Genomic DNA, 17,188 nt, shown 5'->3' with positions numbered 1-17,188 from the left:
CGGGCCCTCTTGGGTGCCCAACAAGGGTTAGGGTCCAGCTTGAGCCATTTTTATTAGTCCACAACTGGCAGACCTGCAAATGCTTGTAGAGGTGAAACCCACAATTGCAGCAGTGTAAACAAGGCTGTACAAAGCTATACAATATGAGACTCTTAACATGTTTTTAAGAGGACATAAATAACCTATTAGCTTTACAGGGAGTCAGCAGATTATAAATTCTTCTTTGGCTTTCGCACAACTTTGTAACTGTCTTATAATTGAGTGATAAGGAAGACTACTAAGCACACTTTTTCAGAGTAAACTCACAATCAACAACTTAATTAAGTTGTTGATTGTGAGTTAAAAAATACCAATCAAAATGAATAATTATTGCAAGTTTATTTTCTTTACTCATTATATGATTGACAGAAAGTGTGTGAGTAACTGATGTCTCTATTATGCATGCAGAAATGTAAAATGAACCCCATTTTGAGGTAATCTCAAACAAAGTATTTTTTGTTAATTATTATGTCAATAAATATGTCACAATGTCGTGTGTACTAAAACTTGTTGTTTTAGTACACACCAGGACACAGAATAAAGACCCTTAAATATCTTTTCACCAAATGCTTAGAAAAGTATTAATGCTGATTAGGATATTGGATTTGTTACTGTGAGTACTAAACATACATCCATGGATACAGATGGATACTAGCACTTTGCTTGCTAAGGGGAGAGTTGGTGTAATTATGTACCTTCATAAATCAAGCTGGCAGTGACATAAGGAGGTCAGTGGGATGTAAGGCCAACAGCTACTGGAATGTGACTTAGGAGTTGAGTCTGTAGGGATTTCTTACTGTGACAGCAGAGCAATATTGAGAACCCCCAGGACGCCTCAATATTTCAAAAGATTGACATGATGTGTGCAAAATCAACAGTTCTATCTAAAATGTTGACATGATTGCAGGGACAGGACAGTGTTCTATATGTATAGTTTATGAACGGGAGACTCTGTAATCTAGTAATTAATATATCAAAAAAACAACAATATTTAAATCAGTTTTTAGATTTTCCCAATAATTAATGATCTTATGGTGTGGATCAATAGCCAATTCATTTATTTAATTAAATATGACCACCAGCCCATGACTCTACCAGCCCCTGCTGTGTTACTGTACAGAGAAGGTTGCAAATTCAAAATCACAGTAAATATATTTTAGCTGTGGAAATCCCAGATAAAAAGATTTTAGAAGATTCAGGAGCGGTGAAAGATATTAGTGATAACAGCTGGTATTTCAGGTGTGACGAAAAGCAATAGACCTCTGTGTGTATTTCCTGGTTATTTACACGCAGAACAAAGAAAAGGATACAGATTTATGGTGATCACAATGCAGAAGTGCTGCAGCTGAGAATAAATCCTCTAATCCTCCTTCGGGATGAGAGGAGGTACAGGTCTGATGTCCAGTGGAGTGCATTAGCATTTATTTGATTTGTCAGGGAAACATTTGTAGTCTTGCTTTTGGTGTTGTTTTGTCTCAGTAGTCGTCCTTTTTATTTCTTAAGCAGATGAATAATGATTTTATTAATTCTATTAATGGGATTGATGAAATTAACCAAAAGATGAATCTAATGGACTTTTAGTGAAAATCTCATGAAAAAGTTATAAAGCCTATTAAATAGCACCTTTTCAGTGTGTGTGTAATTTTGGTTTGTATTTTAGTGTATGCAAGAGAGTGTGTGACTAACTGATTGCTTGAATGGCTGGCATGATGAACCCAGGGTATAGTTTGCCAAGGCACACTGAACTAGAACAGGCGACTCATGCAGCCTGATTTGGAGTACACAATTTTATCTCAAGCACTATAGGTGGTAAATTTGTCAAATGTGGTCGGTGAGAGAAAGCAGAATAGGCCAATTGTGGAAACAAATATCTTTGATCTATATTTTTAAGCTGAAGTCTTGTCACACAACCATGCCCAGGTGTCTTTCTTTGGCAGTTGGTTGGGGGGAGAAATATGAAAAGGTATTGTTAACCTTATCTCTTTTGTACATCTCACTTCATGGGCTTTGCAAAGCCCTGCAAACATTTTAAACAAAGTTTAATTCTCCCAAGTTCTGTGTCTCTTCTCTTATGAGAGAGTAATTAGAATGCTGTTGTGTTAAAAGACTAATAATGAACAGTGAAAAACAACATTTTAATGCATTTTATTATTTTTTTTGTAATATTGCTCTGATTGATGTAAACATGATGGTCAGGCATTGGTTGTTACTCACTCGCTCTTCATTTGACACTTAGTTCTTAAATTGAAATTTATGTTTCTGGCATGCAATCAGCAAAATGATGTCTGATTAGTATCTTGGTATCTTGTAACTTCACTCAAATGTATTAACCATTTAACAAAAGTAATCACTCCCAACTACACGTTAGGGTTGTAAATCTTTGCAATACAACTGTCCAAAGATTTTGTAATTATCATACACTTTGCTAAGTTGTGGGTAGTAAAGTTATATTTGGGCTGCTGCTTGTTAATTCTTACATCCATAGCATAGGTTGCATCATGCTGTCTCAACCAGTGAGATTTGTCAGACTTTTGGAAGAGAATAAGCAACAAAACCTCAGTAAAAGGTGTATTGCTTTAGAATCGGGCTATCAAATGGTTTGTATTATATTCTTGTCTAACCAGACAAAAGCAGACTGTTGTAGTTGCACTTTTAATGTTAAAATCAGTCACAAGTTTTATTGGTGAATTTTAACACCCTTGATATTTATACTTACACAAATATTGATTTCTGGACTTATTGGTGTGCTTCTGGCCCATTTACAAATATTACCCCAGTAAACTTCTTATTGACTTCTTAAAGGTCTTATCTCGCTCTACAGCTACTGAATCCTGTATGTTGTTCATGTCTGGCCAGTACAAAGTGGTTTGAGGTCTTTTTCATCCCCTGCTGCAGCTGAAATTGAAGCTGATTTAGCAGTGAGAGTGAGCCACAAGAGTAAAGTTATTATCAAACCAAACCTCTCTGACATTGTTTGTGCCCATGAGCCAAACCATTCCATAATCTTAATATTATTATCAAATTGAATCCCAAAATCAAAAATTTGTTCAAACTAGTGCACTGTTACAGTTCTAATACACTGTGATATTTGTGAGTGAGTTGCTGAAAAACTTTACAAAATTCGGCATTTTGAGTATTTCATCAAATTTGATACTTGTCACCTCTAAATAACATTAGATGTGACCAAAAATCTAAACATCTAATGGAGTCTTCATTGTACTGCCTGAAGAATATATAAAGGAACCCAAAGGGAATTTTATAAATTCTGACTATAAAAGATAAAAGATAAACCAACATGACCAAATTTTTTGTGTCTTTACAAATGTTTTTGCAAAATGAAAGTTATGGTAGGCGGATCTGGTATAGGGCCTTACACAGGAACATATGCCTGCCAACTGGGTACCATTTCATTACACTGAATGTGAAAATGTGATAGGTTACAAAGGGACAAGTGAGGAAGAAAGAAATAGTAATGTTTCTCTAACAGTAACATTGTATTATTTTTACTGAAGGTGGTAAATAATGTTTGAGGGAAATGCCACCTTTCCATGCTTGGCTAAGATTGCTGAAGAGAAATGATTCAGAGTCCAAGGCTGAGATTGACGCTGTACATCATAATCTCTATAGGGCGGTTCCACAAAAAAGATTTATTTTCTAACGTCTTGTGGGTAAAAAAAAACTGAGAGACTGAGTAATTCCAATTAGTTTGTTATGACAGGATCCAGGTCTGCAGTGTCCTTGGAAAAATAGCCCAATACATGGACCTATGTGACTCTTCAGAGACGAGCTGAGCTCACGATATGGTGTGAAAGGCTGTCATCACGGATCACACTTCCTTTTCCTGTTATCCACCAAAGTGAGAAGCACCAGGTGGATTGAAGCAGAACCAAATCTGTTCTGCTGCGCAGCTGGTCATGAAGGCCAGCTTCATGGCATCAAATGCTTCATGCAGTTCCTATACTGCCTCCTTAAAAGTTGGAGCCTTGATCCAACAAGGACATCAAAAATAAATCCTCATCTAATCCCTGTCTATGATGGCTATTGGGCCAAATCATTCCATTCTAGATGTTATGAAGGTAGGTCTAAATGGCCTTAAACTTGAGGGGCCGATCTGGAATTTTTGGAACCTCATGGTGTCCCTCCTAGTTTCCTGCACTTAGGACAGTTGCGATACAACTCTGACTATCACCTGATGAGATTGGTAGGCCACAATAAGCCCTAGAGATATGGTGGCTGCGTCTGTGGATATGTCCCCTGAACCCTAGCAGGTTCATTTCTGCTACTGACTGGTTTACTCCCTATCCTTGAAGACCCTGCAACCAACAATAGAGCGAACGATTACATCAAATTAACTCTATACGTGTTTTGAAAAATAGATGATGAGCAAATATATGAATAAAAACACTGCCTAAAATAAAAATCAAGAACCTCTATGCAATCAAATTCTTGTTCAGTTATTTTTTTTTCTGAAAAAGACTCACCCTTTGCTTAAGCTTAAGATATTTTTTTCATACCGATGGAAATTGAGCTTTTCATTTTGCTATCTAGCTTCAATGGATGGTTTCCATTTCAGCACCAAAGCACTATGAGACCACATGTTTTTTTAATTCCTGCTCCAGGTTGAAAATCACACACCATTACAGTGCTCTAACCATTGTTCTGTCCAGGTCTCATTCATCAATGAATGAGTTTATGAATTTGAAATACATGTGTGAAATAATTCCCTTGGAATTGACAGAGTACAATTAAGAGTCCTCTGAGGGTCTAGTTAAGATTCTTAAGGGCTTCAGTTTTGCTTAAAATACATAGTAGAAATAAAAGTCGTTTTTCTTATGATGTGAATAATGATATTCATGGGTTGAAGTAAGTGGAGGCTAAAATCCATTATATCTAGCAGACTGTGTTTGTTCTCCAGGAACAAATAGAATTCCAAGATAGAAAGTAATTATACTGTTGGATTTATAACCTTTCTGTCATTCTCTTCTTCTCCTCTCCACTTTACTATATCTTTTCTTCTTTCTGTTCCTTGATTTTCTTACTCCATCCCCCTTTAAACCATTTCCCTTTTCCCCCTCGACTCCTCCACAAATATCTGCATTGTCCCATTTTTCGTCTTTCCAACCTCTAACCTCTAACCTCTATCCAATTTCTGATTTCTCCCTTCCCACTTTGTTGCAACCACCCCGCAATCAAAAACACCCTCTGATGTTTTGTCCTCTCTGCCCTCTGTGAAATACAATTGACCCTTACCAACCCGTTGTCCTCCCATCAATTCTTGTTTATCACTCTTGTCATCTCACATTTTCATTCCCTGTAATTCCTCCTGCTTGTTTGCTTTACTAACCCCCTCTACTCATTTTCACCTTTCCAATCCCATGTCATCTGCTTTTACGTCATACCTCTTCAATTTACTTTGTTCCACTATCCATCAAATCTTTCTCAACTCTTCCTTATTTTCTCCTTAAATATATCTTATCTATCTTCCCAAATCATCTTGCTCTCTGTTTATTTTATCTCCCTCTTTCATCCAAACAACTTATTGATCTTCCTTTTTTAAACGTCTAACTCCCGCTTGTCCAATTCATCTCCCATCACACCTGTTTCCTGTTTATGATCTTCTAACAGAATCCACTCCATTTCCAAATGGCGATGCAGACCGTAGAGGCCCCACCATCTCGTCTACTTTATTCCCTGCTGATGATGAATGGCTGGTGGGACATCAGTGTTCTGCTCTGTCAAGAATGGGACATTAGTGACTTTCTCCTTCTCATCAAGAACAACACACGCTTCCACTTGGGCAATCTTGTCAATCTGACAAGTACCGCCTCTGCCTCGACTTCTTCTTCATCTTCATTATCTCTTTCAGGAGTGGCTTCAGGTGTTACTTCAGGAATAGACGCGTCCTCATCTTTGTCTTCTTTACCTTATTTGCCTCCTGCTGCCTCATCTTCTGCTTCCTCAGCCACTTCATCCTCTAAATTAGACCAGCAGCAGGCTCTCATGCGGCAGCTGGAAGCACTAAGAGAACCATCATCAACAACTGGAGTGGTTACTTTTGGGTGCGAGATTCGCGAAGTACGCCGCCTTTGGACGCTGGCTACTCGGATAATGCTCCCAGACTTTCACTGGGTTCTGGGGGACAGTCAGAATGTGGCCGAGCTGAGAACAGAGGGATTGCCCCTGGGGCTATTGGCACATGGGGTCATGGGGTCCCCTTCTCTGGATCACTACGTCCACGACTCCGTGGAGCTGGTTGCACGGGCAGTTGGCAGTGCTGCCCAGGAGAATCCTGCCCTGGCACTCATACCTGGAACCACTAACTGTATGGATGTACAACAAAGCAATGGCAGCTCAGGGGAATACTTGGCACGGTAGGGAATCATTTGGATACTTAAGTGATCATTTCACCCATATATTCTCATACTAGTGATTGATGATAATGATGATGATGTTGATGATGATGAAAATGATGTTTCTATAAGTTAAAAGGATTCTTTCAGTAAAATAACATAAAAATGTAAGTGCACAACAAACTGCACATTTTAAGCGACATTTAAAAAAATGTCATGGTACTTTAGATCACAACTGTGATCACAACATCCTGTTGTGTTTTTACAATTTAGTTTTTTGTGTTTCAGGCTGTGTTAAATAAGTATTGAACTGAGCTCTTCCTGATCTAATTCTATGTGTGAAACAATTGTATTTTGATCATTTAAGATAGAAACCGTATCGGCAAAGCCAGGGCTATTTGAAGGTCAAGAATACATTATATACATTATGCAACCCTCAGCTGCTTATCGATTTGAAAAAAGAGGTACCTGATTGTGATGTCAGTATCACAAGATGCTCCAGATTAAATTTATTGGACTGGGGACAAAAAAAAATGATAGGGACATCCATTCTTTAGAACCATTTGCAAGAAAATCTGAACCTACAAGACCATGGTGACTTGTTAGCCAGCAGGTGCCTATTTGCATACATGGAGAAACATTAGGATACATTTGGAGCTTTGTTTCTGATAACCTGCCAAATGCATGTCCAATATTTACTTTGTTTTTAATTATTTGCGGTTTAATACGTGATGTAATCATTTGCCTGTAGGATGGGTTTTGAGAGCTATTTACTCAAATCTGATGCGTTAGTTTTGCAACATTGAAGCTGAGTGTGGTTAAAGTAAACCAACAAGTAAATTTGCTGTGCGCTATCTACTTACACACCAGTATAATACTTCAAGCCTAAGATTTCACTGTAATAATTTGGGAATTGACTCTGTTTCATCTCCAGCCAACAGACATCATGGTAAATCCCACTCCACACCCGCTTTCCACTCCTGTGCTGTTTACATATGTCAATCTTCCTTCTGTTTCTACTTCATCTTCCCAAAAATGGTTTTCTTCTGGGGGAAACAACTTACAACTCTTACTTAATGCAGATGTTCAAAGACAAGCTGCAGTGTCAGTTTTTCTTTTGCAGGAGAAACACACGCGCATGCATAAGCACGCAGCACATTCAAGAGCACACACTCAATAACTGCAGCAGTGTGAGAAACGATAACATGTGATGAATGGCATTTAACAGCAGCATCATAATCTACAGTCGAGCCACTCTATTTTGCTGAGGTATGAGTAATGAAGAGTGTGTGATCACACACCGCTGCATTACAATCTGAGTTTGACCTTTCTCGCTGAGATTCTCCTCAGAATACCCGAATCAGCAGAATGACTGGCCAAGAAAGACAAATATTTGAACATGGAGAGCTTGGAGGGCTAAAGCAGATTATCCACTGATTGTGTTTACAATTTTAATATTTGTATTGAGCGCTATAAGAAGAGTGCTTTTAGTCAGTCAGTCTTTTACTTTTGTCTAATAGAAGAAGAATCAGGTGTCACCAGAACTAAACCAGGTTTTTAAGGGTCGGTGTTGAACTGTGAAGGCAGTGGGAACATTATCTGAAGAGGTGGTTTTTCCTTGTTGGATACTGAGTCTACTCTAGCTGTAACACTCCTGGGATATGGAAATGCCATACATCCTGGTCAGAGGAATAAGTTAGCAATATGATACATTACTGTATAACCAGCTGAGGATGCTGGAAAAAAAGAGGGTGTTTGCATCTGTTTCACAAATATAAAGAAAGGTTGTTGTTTCTCAGTAGTTCTGTCTTTACAAAGCTATGGAAATGTATTCATGCTAAAGGGATTAATGGATGTTGACTTATTAGTCTTTTCCCAATTTCTGCTTGTCTCTATACATTACAAAGATTGGCCTTAATTTAAATTTGTGCTGTGATGATAATTTATCTCTACTGCATGGTATAACAATGTTTTTGTGTGAGCAATCTTAAGTTTCTCTTTGATCTGATTCAGTTGCAGAGGGGTTGTCTAATACTTGTAGGCTCAACTTCGCAGTATTGCCTATGACTCAACGCAGCAGCACCTGAATGTGCATGACCCTTAAAGCTTCAAAGCTTTTTTGAAGTGTTCCTTGGTGATAACCAAGATTATTAACCAGGTAATAGCTTTCTTACATTGCTTAAGAAACATCTTGATGATAACTCTTCATTTGCTGATAAACATTAACCTGTAGTCTTCCTGCCTTTGTATCACTACTTAAGCCACGTTTTATTTGTTAAGTGACTCCAAACTTTTTCCATTGTTCATGCTCAACACATGACATGTGTGCCCACACATTATAGACAGAATGCTAAATAATCAGACTGTTACATTAGGTCGCAATTTTTTCCACAACTCGGCTGAGGGCTCAAGGGCTGTGGATGGCCAGAGGGAGTGTGAAAAATATCAAAGAGTTGAATGTGTGGCGAAAGGTTGGAGTTGACCTTACTCAAGTTCTCCAGAGGAAGAAGCTAATATTTGCACGTGAAATTTGCTGAAAGTCAGAGTATGTATATTTGGGAAGCAATTGTGTATGATTTTGCTTCAAGGTAGTTGGGCATGGACCCAGGAGAAGCACTTATATACATTAAAGTTTGATATTATTCTTTAATAATGCTAATTTTATGAAGTCTGAGTTCAGCTAGGATTAGGGATGCCAGTGCAAAGAATTGTGGAAAAAAAAAAACAAGAAGAAAAGCATGACATTTTAGAGAAGGTTATAACTACAGTTAGGCCCAGGTTATAGTGTTTTTATCTTTGAAAATAACATATATTCAACATCTGCTCTTAAGTAAGAATTTATATAACAGCATGTTGTTTTTTTAGTGTTTGTTTGGCCTTGGTTCTGTGAAAAGAGAGGCAGGTATTAAAGAGTAAGGGGCTGACATATAACAGGTGTCATCCTTTAAACAGCAGCTAACTAAGGAAGCAGTAATGTCACATCTATTCAGTAGAGTTTATGTCCTGCCCCAGAGTCTTGTTCTGCCAAACTGGCACTTTAGAAGTGCTCAGGTGAAAGATCGTATCCAGCAGTCTGCACGACTTGAGTGAGTGATAATAGGCTACATTGCCCAATAGCCTCCATTTGATACTCCAATAGCAGCATGGTAGAGCTTCAACAAAAAAAATCATAAAAGTGATTTGACATGCAGTATGAATATCTTCAACCAACCTTTCATTTATCTAGATACTTTTATAATGCTCATTGTACTTGCATAAATTGAAAGTGTCACAGAATTACTCTTTTTCAAACAGAGATGATGATGAGCTTGCTTTAGTTCATTAAGTGTTCATTTAAAAGTAATCAACTTTTTATATGAGTCTTTTTAGTCTTTTTATTGGAATCTTTTCATAGTTTGAAAATCACTCGTTCACATAAGGCAATGTTAAAAACTTTAATGTATTCTTACCTAGTGATCCCAGTCCTTCAAGTAAAAAATTCCCTAATTTAAGCTTTCAAAATCCCATCAGGTACCAAACCCTCTGTCTTTTCCATTTGTGTTTTTAGAGTGCATGTATTGCCTTTGGTTTTGTGTTCAAACTGTGGTATCAAGTATTTGGTGGATGAACTGGACTGCATTAAACCAGAAAACATTTGACGGATTAGAAACAGAGAGGCTGTGACAGATCTTTAGCTTGAAACTGAGGGAAGTGCTGGTAGCCAAGTGGTTAGTGCACACGTTCCAAGCAGGCCGAATCAAAGCAGAGAGATTCGATTTGGATTTTGGTAAAAAAAAAAAGATGATTTTGTTATTAATTCACAGTGTAATTCATATGAGGTTAATCAGTCACCCCTGGCTATAACAAATTACTTAATATCTTGTGTCCTTAATTTCCATCTCCCTTCATTTGCTTTTCCTGGCTTTGATTCAAGAAAGATCAAGTTAATTTGAAATATATAAAACAAATCTAGTTGAAAATGGCAGGTTTAGTGAAACAAAAGAACAAAAAAACAACCATTAGTTACGTGGAGAATTTGGCAAGGGAAGTCTCTCCACAACTGAAAGATGTATGAAGGACCTTCTAAGTATTGTTCACCTTGGATAATATTCAAACTATTCATTTGATCCTTAATTACTATATAGCCACCACAACTTGTAATCAGGATGAGTTTATTTTATTTCCCTGATGTGTAAAATAGACTGTTTTGGTCTGTCTCCATATTGTTCATTATAATCACAGACTAAGTCGCATGCACTTCCAAAAACAACAATACAACAACAACAACAATAATAACATAACCTTTCCTTTTGAAACCTAAAAAAGATTCTTAACAATCAAGTCCATTACAACCTAATATCTTGTATCAGAACAGACAAAAAAAAAACACAAATCAAGCGTACATATCCAGGTTTGAAAAAGTCTGTCCTATTTGTATACATCATAATATCAGCCTGTGTGAGGTTTGTGACACACTCTTCTCCATCGATCACATAATGTCTGCTCTGGATGCAAAGTTTTCTCGCATTGAGCTCCAGGAATTCCAGGTTCAACACATTCTAGCTAAGGACAGATTCTCACACCAAGTTATCAAACAAAAGAAACATTTTGGGCACTGGTTTAGCTCAGTGGATAGAGCACGTGCCCTGTGTATAGAGGTCGCAGCAGCTGGGGTTTTCAAATCTGACCTTGTCCCTTTGCGACATGTTATGTCCCCACTCTCTCCTCCGAGCAATGTCCTGCTCTCTTTAGCTGTCCTATCTAAATCTAAAAAATCTAAAAGCAAAAGCGAACTTTTTGACTGTTGAAGCACACTGCAGAAACAGCGTGCTGTTAGTATCAGAAACAAAATTTCACTTGCTCATTGTAAACCATCATGAACCAGTTTTCTTTATATATTCCTTAAGAATAATGCCTGGATTCACAACCTCTTACAAAGTGCTACCAACTACCCAGCAATGGTAAACCTATACTTTTGGGACCAGACAAAGATTCAACTTTTCCAGATTATGACCACCTGCTGTCTCTAAGTAATAAAGATAGAACGATTTTAAGCATATATCTCATATATTAGACAAGTTTCATCAAAGGAAGAACAACCAAAAACACTTTTATCACTTGAGGCAGAAAACACATTTGACAGGCTGAATTGGAAATGTTTCTGTGGAATCTTAGGTCAGGAAAAAACATTTATTATTTGGATAAGGGAACTACTGTATACACATTATATCAATGGCAAGTACAACTAATGGGTTGATTTAACCAAATTTAACTCCACAGAATGGTCATGGTAAGGATGCTCTCTCTCTCTCTCTCTCTCTCTCTCTCTCTCTCTCTCTCTCTCTCTCTCTCTCTTCATCTTGATTTATAATTTTCAAAGATTTGGAAATTATGTAAGCCAAAACAACACTCTCTAAAGGCTTTCAGACATTTCTCCCATGGCAGAATACTATTTTTTTTACTCCTTCGGGACCCTCATCCATTTCTGCAGGAATAACTCAGAAACCTCCATCTACTCACTTAAATGATCAAAATCTACTCTATTACTGTTCAAATGTTAACCTTAGTCTGCAGGAGCACCTGGTATGTACACAACATGACTTAAACTGCTTGACCACCTTACATATTTCAATGTCTATTAAGAAACAGTTCAAATTTAAATTCTTCAAAAATTCTCAACCAGTCATCTTTTTTTTCTCCTGGATCCCCATTTCTCCCAAAAACCTTGCTTGACTCGGCTTAATCAAAATATTACTGGAAACTCTTAACTCTAAAGCCTAAATTACAGGGAGGGTTTATATATACATATATACATATATATTATATATATAATATATACAAAAAAAATGCTCACCCTCTTCAGATATTATTGGACTGAATCTGAGCATCACATACTCCAGACAAAACTAGCAGAGCTGTGGCTCAGTTGGAAGAGTCGTCGTTTGTCAACCTGAAGGTCTAGGGTTTGGTCCCCAGCTCCTTACCCATACCTTGCTAAAAAAAAATAATACATTTTCACAGCTTGAAAAGATAAAGTAATTAAACACCTCCATATTATTTACTTTGATTTTTTTTTATTCAGAAGTTCAGCTTGGGAATAACCACTTTCTGGAGTACATGCTGTTAAATTCCACAACCTTATCAATACTAAATAAAACCCATAGCACTCTAACTTACCCAACCCCAATAGAGAAATTGTTAAATATTTCAGGTCCTGGGAAATTCCTATCAAGAATTAACATATTTCTCAGCAGCTCAGACATCTCAATATCTCTCCATTTCTTTGTAGTTGACACAAGAACTCTCCATATGTACCAAATTTGACACATGTGTTCCCCTGCTTTGATATGTAACACATTTGGTACATATGGAAAGATATATGTACAAATTTTTGAACCCAATTTGTAAAAAAAAAAAAAAAAAAGAAGAAGAAAAGATATAAATTTCCATGACATTTAAACTAAAACTTATGAGGTCGTATTATTGAAAAAAATACACTAAACAGATGATTTGCTGTGTAGACATTGGGGGCGGTTGTGGCTCAGTTGATAGAGTCGTCGTCTCTCAACCGGAAGGTTGAGGCTTCCTTCAGCAACATGTCCGATGAGTCCTTGGGAAAGACACTTAACCCCAAAATTGCTCCTGCTGCTTCGTCGGCAGGGTATGAAAGGCATCTGTGTTTTATGTCTTTAACTTTTTGTTGTGCTGCTGCCCCTCTTGGCCAGGACACTATTGCAAATGAGATTCTTAATCTCAATGAGGTTCTCCTGGTTAAATAAATTTAAAATAAAAATAATAAAAATAAATAGTTACTTCTTATGGTCTGACTACATAGCAACCTCTGCCATCAGTGTGTGAATGGGTGTTAATGGGTAGTTGCGACATGTGGTGTAAAAGCACTTTGAGTCGTCAGAAGACTAGAAAAGTGCTATACAAACTCAAGTCCATTTACCATGAGGGAAAAAAAATTGTGAATTAGATCAATGCACCACATCAATTGATGTCTACATGCTAACCTGACACTCGTCACCTATCAGGTATGATCTGGTAAAAGTCACTGACGACCAACTCCCTCTTGTACTTAGGAATAGAATTCATAGAAAAACAGAATGCATGTTTGTAAGCCTCTTAAAAGGAACAGATATAGTTTACCCTTAAGACTGAAAATGAGAAGAGAGTTACCAGGTATGTGGCAAAATAAGCAAAGCAGGGGAACAGAAAAGAAAGAGGGGATAAAAAAGAGAAAGACATTCCCAAGTAAATACTGTAAATATACCCTGGAGATTAGATTAGATTCAGATAAACTACAGGTGGCACCAGTCCTGTAATTACAGATAAGATAAAGCCAGAAAGAATTTCAACAGCCTTCCTTTTTTTCCCACCAGAGATAACCCCTTTGGATAAACTGTATAGTGATGAATGCCCACCAAAACCAAATACCCTGATGGGCCAGCTGAGCTTTGAAGATAGAAAATGCTTTATAATTAACAGCCCCCTTATGACAGATACAGACTGTGAGATTTTAGGCAATCCTAGACATAAGATGATCAATCGTGGCAATATCGGTGGTTATTGACCAAATATCCTGCGAGATCATCTTACAAGTGCATGCTTCTACGATCTACGTCAACTTCCAACCAATAGACATGCAGTATGAAATGATGCACTGATCAGCGGGATCATACAGGCACCAGAGCTGTCAAAAGCGTATGCTTACAATAATGCCACTTTTGTCAAGCACTTTTTGCAACACCGGCATCCCAACTTGGCCTCTTTTCTCTCGTCATGACCATGTCCATATTATTCTAATCCTCCTCTATTATTCAATTTTTTTATGCACATGGCCGAAGCGTGTTGACTTGCCTTGCAGCTAACGAGTTACAGGTACCTCATCACAGTGTGCCTGTATGTCATACGCAACATTATGAGATCCGTGTCACACAGTGTGGATTGCAAAATGTACAAGATTGCAAAACCACAGTCTAGGAGTCTTTAAGGATAACTTTCCCTCCAAAAATGTTAGTGAAAGACTTTCGCTGTCATAAAAGGAAACAGCATTGGCTAATTTCTGCATTATGTAGTGTTGAGAGAAAAAATACAACACATTTCATGTTGTTGATTCATTTTTTTTAAAAACAAAATGAAATATATGAAAATGCAGATGCTGTCATGCTTCTTGGAGAAGTCATGTTCTTGTTTGATAGTCTTTGATCCAGCATACAGCATACTTTCAATCAGATTACAACTTTGAATTTGATATTGACGGGGCAGTATTGACTTTTACTAAACACAAACTGGATAGAGTTCTTTATAGGTTGCACGATAACTGGGTAATTGATGTGCGGTGTATCTGATACTATACTCTGAGTTTAACTCACAGGATAATGGCAAACTCGTGTAAACCCTGTCATCAAACTATGTGCTATTATCTTCAGGGCAAGGTAGAATACCTGTGAACTACAAAAGGCATCACATCTTCAGCATTCAGGAGCATAAAGCTCCTGTGGGGGTTTAGTTGGTAATGAGCCTGACTAAACTGATGCCATAAGATATTCTGTTAGACAGTGACAAGACAGCAGAATATTTCTTTTTTCTTTTTTGTGTCAGAATATTTCTTACTTAGGTACATGATCAGCAAAGAGATAAGAGACACTGCTTTGGTTGCTAAGATCATCAAAAATGAAACGTTTGTCACTGTTGCTCTAACTAGCTCTGAAATCATTTATTTTCATTGTGCTACTGAACATGCAGAACACTGTATGAAATATGTTGATACTCTGCATTGAGAACCCATGCGCATTCAAAGTACATAGAGAGGCTATTTAGCTGGAATTTTGTGTGCTTACAGGACCAGTATGTAACTCTGACACCTAACGTTTAAAATGGGTACTGCAGTCCAAACTCAAAACAACGTTAGGAGCTGGCTTCCCCCCGCCCCCTCCTCCCTAGAGCCATTGTGCACAAATGTTGTCATGTCGGGCGGCTGTGGCTGAGGGATCGAAGGTTGAGGGTTTGGATCCCCAGCTCCTGCAGCCACATGTCCGATGTGCCCTTGGGCAAGACACTTAACCCCAGTTTGCTCCCGCTGCTTCGTCGGCGGCGTATGAATGTGTATGAATGGGATTAGTTACTTCTGATGGTCTGACTACATAGCAACCTCTGCCATCAGTGTGTGAAGGTGTGACCTGCGGTGTAAAAGCACTTTTGAGTATTCAGAAGACTAGAAAAACACTTTACAAGCTCAAGTTAATTTACCATTCATGTCGCAGACACTTTATCCAGCTCTGCATCGGTGATGAGTCCTTTCTGCTTTCTAAACTTTCTCCATCTTTCAAAAGCATCTCCAATATTTATCCTATCTTTAATATATTTTTGGTCATAGCACTTTTTAGTAAAATGCCAAGGTCAAGTAGAATCAGTTATCTTTGAACCAGTTCGCTTACCTGTTTCCATCCTGCAATAAGTTGGACGTGTTGCCTGCGACGTACTCGAAGGCCCTGTACCGAAATGGTCCGGTCCGAGTACGTGTACCTTTACACCACTACCTCTAACATCAAAGAAAGGCTGCAAAAATATCTAATTGTTTCTGCTGCTGGAATCTAGTTTTTGGCCCTTGCAGGGCCTGAGTATCTCTCAGAGGTGAAGCAGTTGGATAAAAGTTAGCGGTAACATTTCCTTGTTTACTGGAATCACCAGATCAACCTCAAAGGAAAGGTAATTAAAGATGTCAGAAAACTGGAGAAACAAAAGCACATCGTCTTCCAATTTATTTTTTGTTGTCACTTTATGCGTCCTCAAAGTTCCTGACCAAATCTTATTAACACGGAAATTCCCATGGGCGCTAACACGGCTTCAATTTCATTTGCCAAGTCTGTATCTTATTTAAACAACACGGGCTATTGGTGTGAAAATGGGTGCTGCGTCAGATTGGAAACTCCTTGGGGCGGCCGTGGCTCAGCAGTAGAGTAATCTTTCAACCGGAAGGCCCAAGCTCCTGCAACCACGTCGATGTGTCCTTGCAGCAAGAAACACTGACCCCTAAGTTGCTCCAGCTGTCGTCTGCAGCTTGTGGTTTTGAATGGATTAGTTAATACTGATGGACACTTTAGAGAGCAGTCTGCCATCAGTGTGTGAATGTGGTGTGAATGGGGTAAAAAAGCAGTCAACTTAGAAGACTAGAAAAGGGCTACAAGCTCAAGTCTATTTATCATTTTCCATTTACCTTAGCTTTTGTGCCAAGATGCTACAGTATGACCTTGGTGTATAGATAGGGCCCTAAATGTAGGCTCTAAAACACTAAGGTCATCACAAGAATTGCTGTTCTGTAAGTTAGTCTGTTCTATCAATTTGGGCCATTAGAGGAATTCAATAGTTTATTAAGAACAGGATCCAGTCCAGTTCTAATGAGAAACCTGGAGTTGTGATTATGTAAAGGGAAGTGTAAGCAAGTTCTTCTCGACACTCAGTGAAGTCTGTTTTTTATTGCATGCAGTTCAGAGAAAATGTTCTATTGAAAGAGTTTCACAGAAAAATCCAGCTGTTCAACAGTTGCCAGTTTAACTAGGATATGTTTGTATTTTGTCGTAGCATTTATTTTGTTTTGTGCTAGAACAATTTATCGGGTGACTTTATAAGAAACAACTGTTCACAGATGGAAAAACCTGGAAAAAAAAACCAGCTCCACTTTGCTGACATTCTTTAGTAGAGTTAACCTGTGACTTCAGATTCCAACAATGAAACACACTCAGATTGTATTATTGTCTGTGCTCAACACCAACCAAAATATAAAATATGACCTTTTACTAAAACTTTACTTTTCA

The 17,188-nt window shown here is 38.0% G+C and overlaps 1 protein-coding gene across 1 annotated transcript in view; it reads left to right on the top strand.

The window, feature by feature from the left end:
* The window catches only part of grin3a (glutamate receptor, ionotropic, N-methyl-D-aspartate 3A), a 45,826-nt gene that overhangs the window by 5,699 nt on the left and 22,939 nt on the right, over positions 1-17,188 (top strand). Inside the window, exon 2 of the mRNA XM_061061786.1 lies at positions 5,665-6,410. Coding sequence (XP_060917769.1) covers positions 5,665-6,410 — 746 coding nt within the window. The remainder of the gene's footprint in view (positions 1-5,664; positions 6,411-17,188) is intronic.

Source organism: Labrus mixtus, chromosome 17 (genome assembly GCF_963584025.1).
Source record: "Labrus mixtus chromosome 17, fLabMix1.1, whole genome shotgun sequence".
In the NCBI taxonomy this organism is placed as follows: Eukaryota; Metazoa; Chordata; class Actinopteri; order Labriformes; family Labridae; genus Labrus; species Labrus mixtus.
Note: the sequence above shows the minus strand (reverse complement) of the source record. Positions and strands in the feature narration are given on the sequence as shown.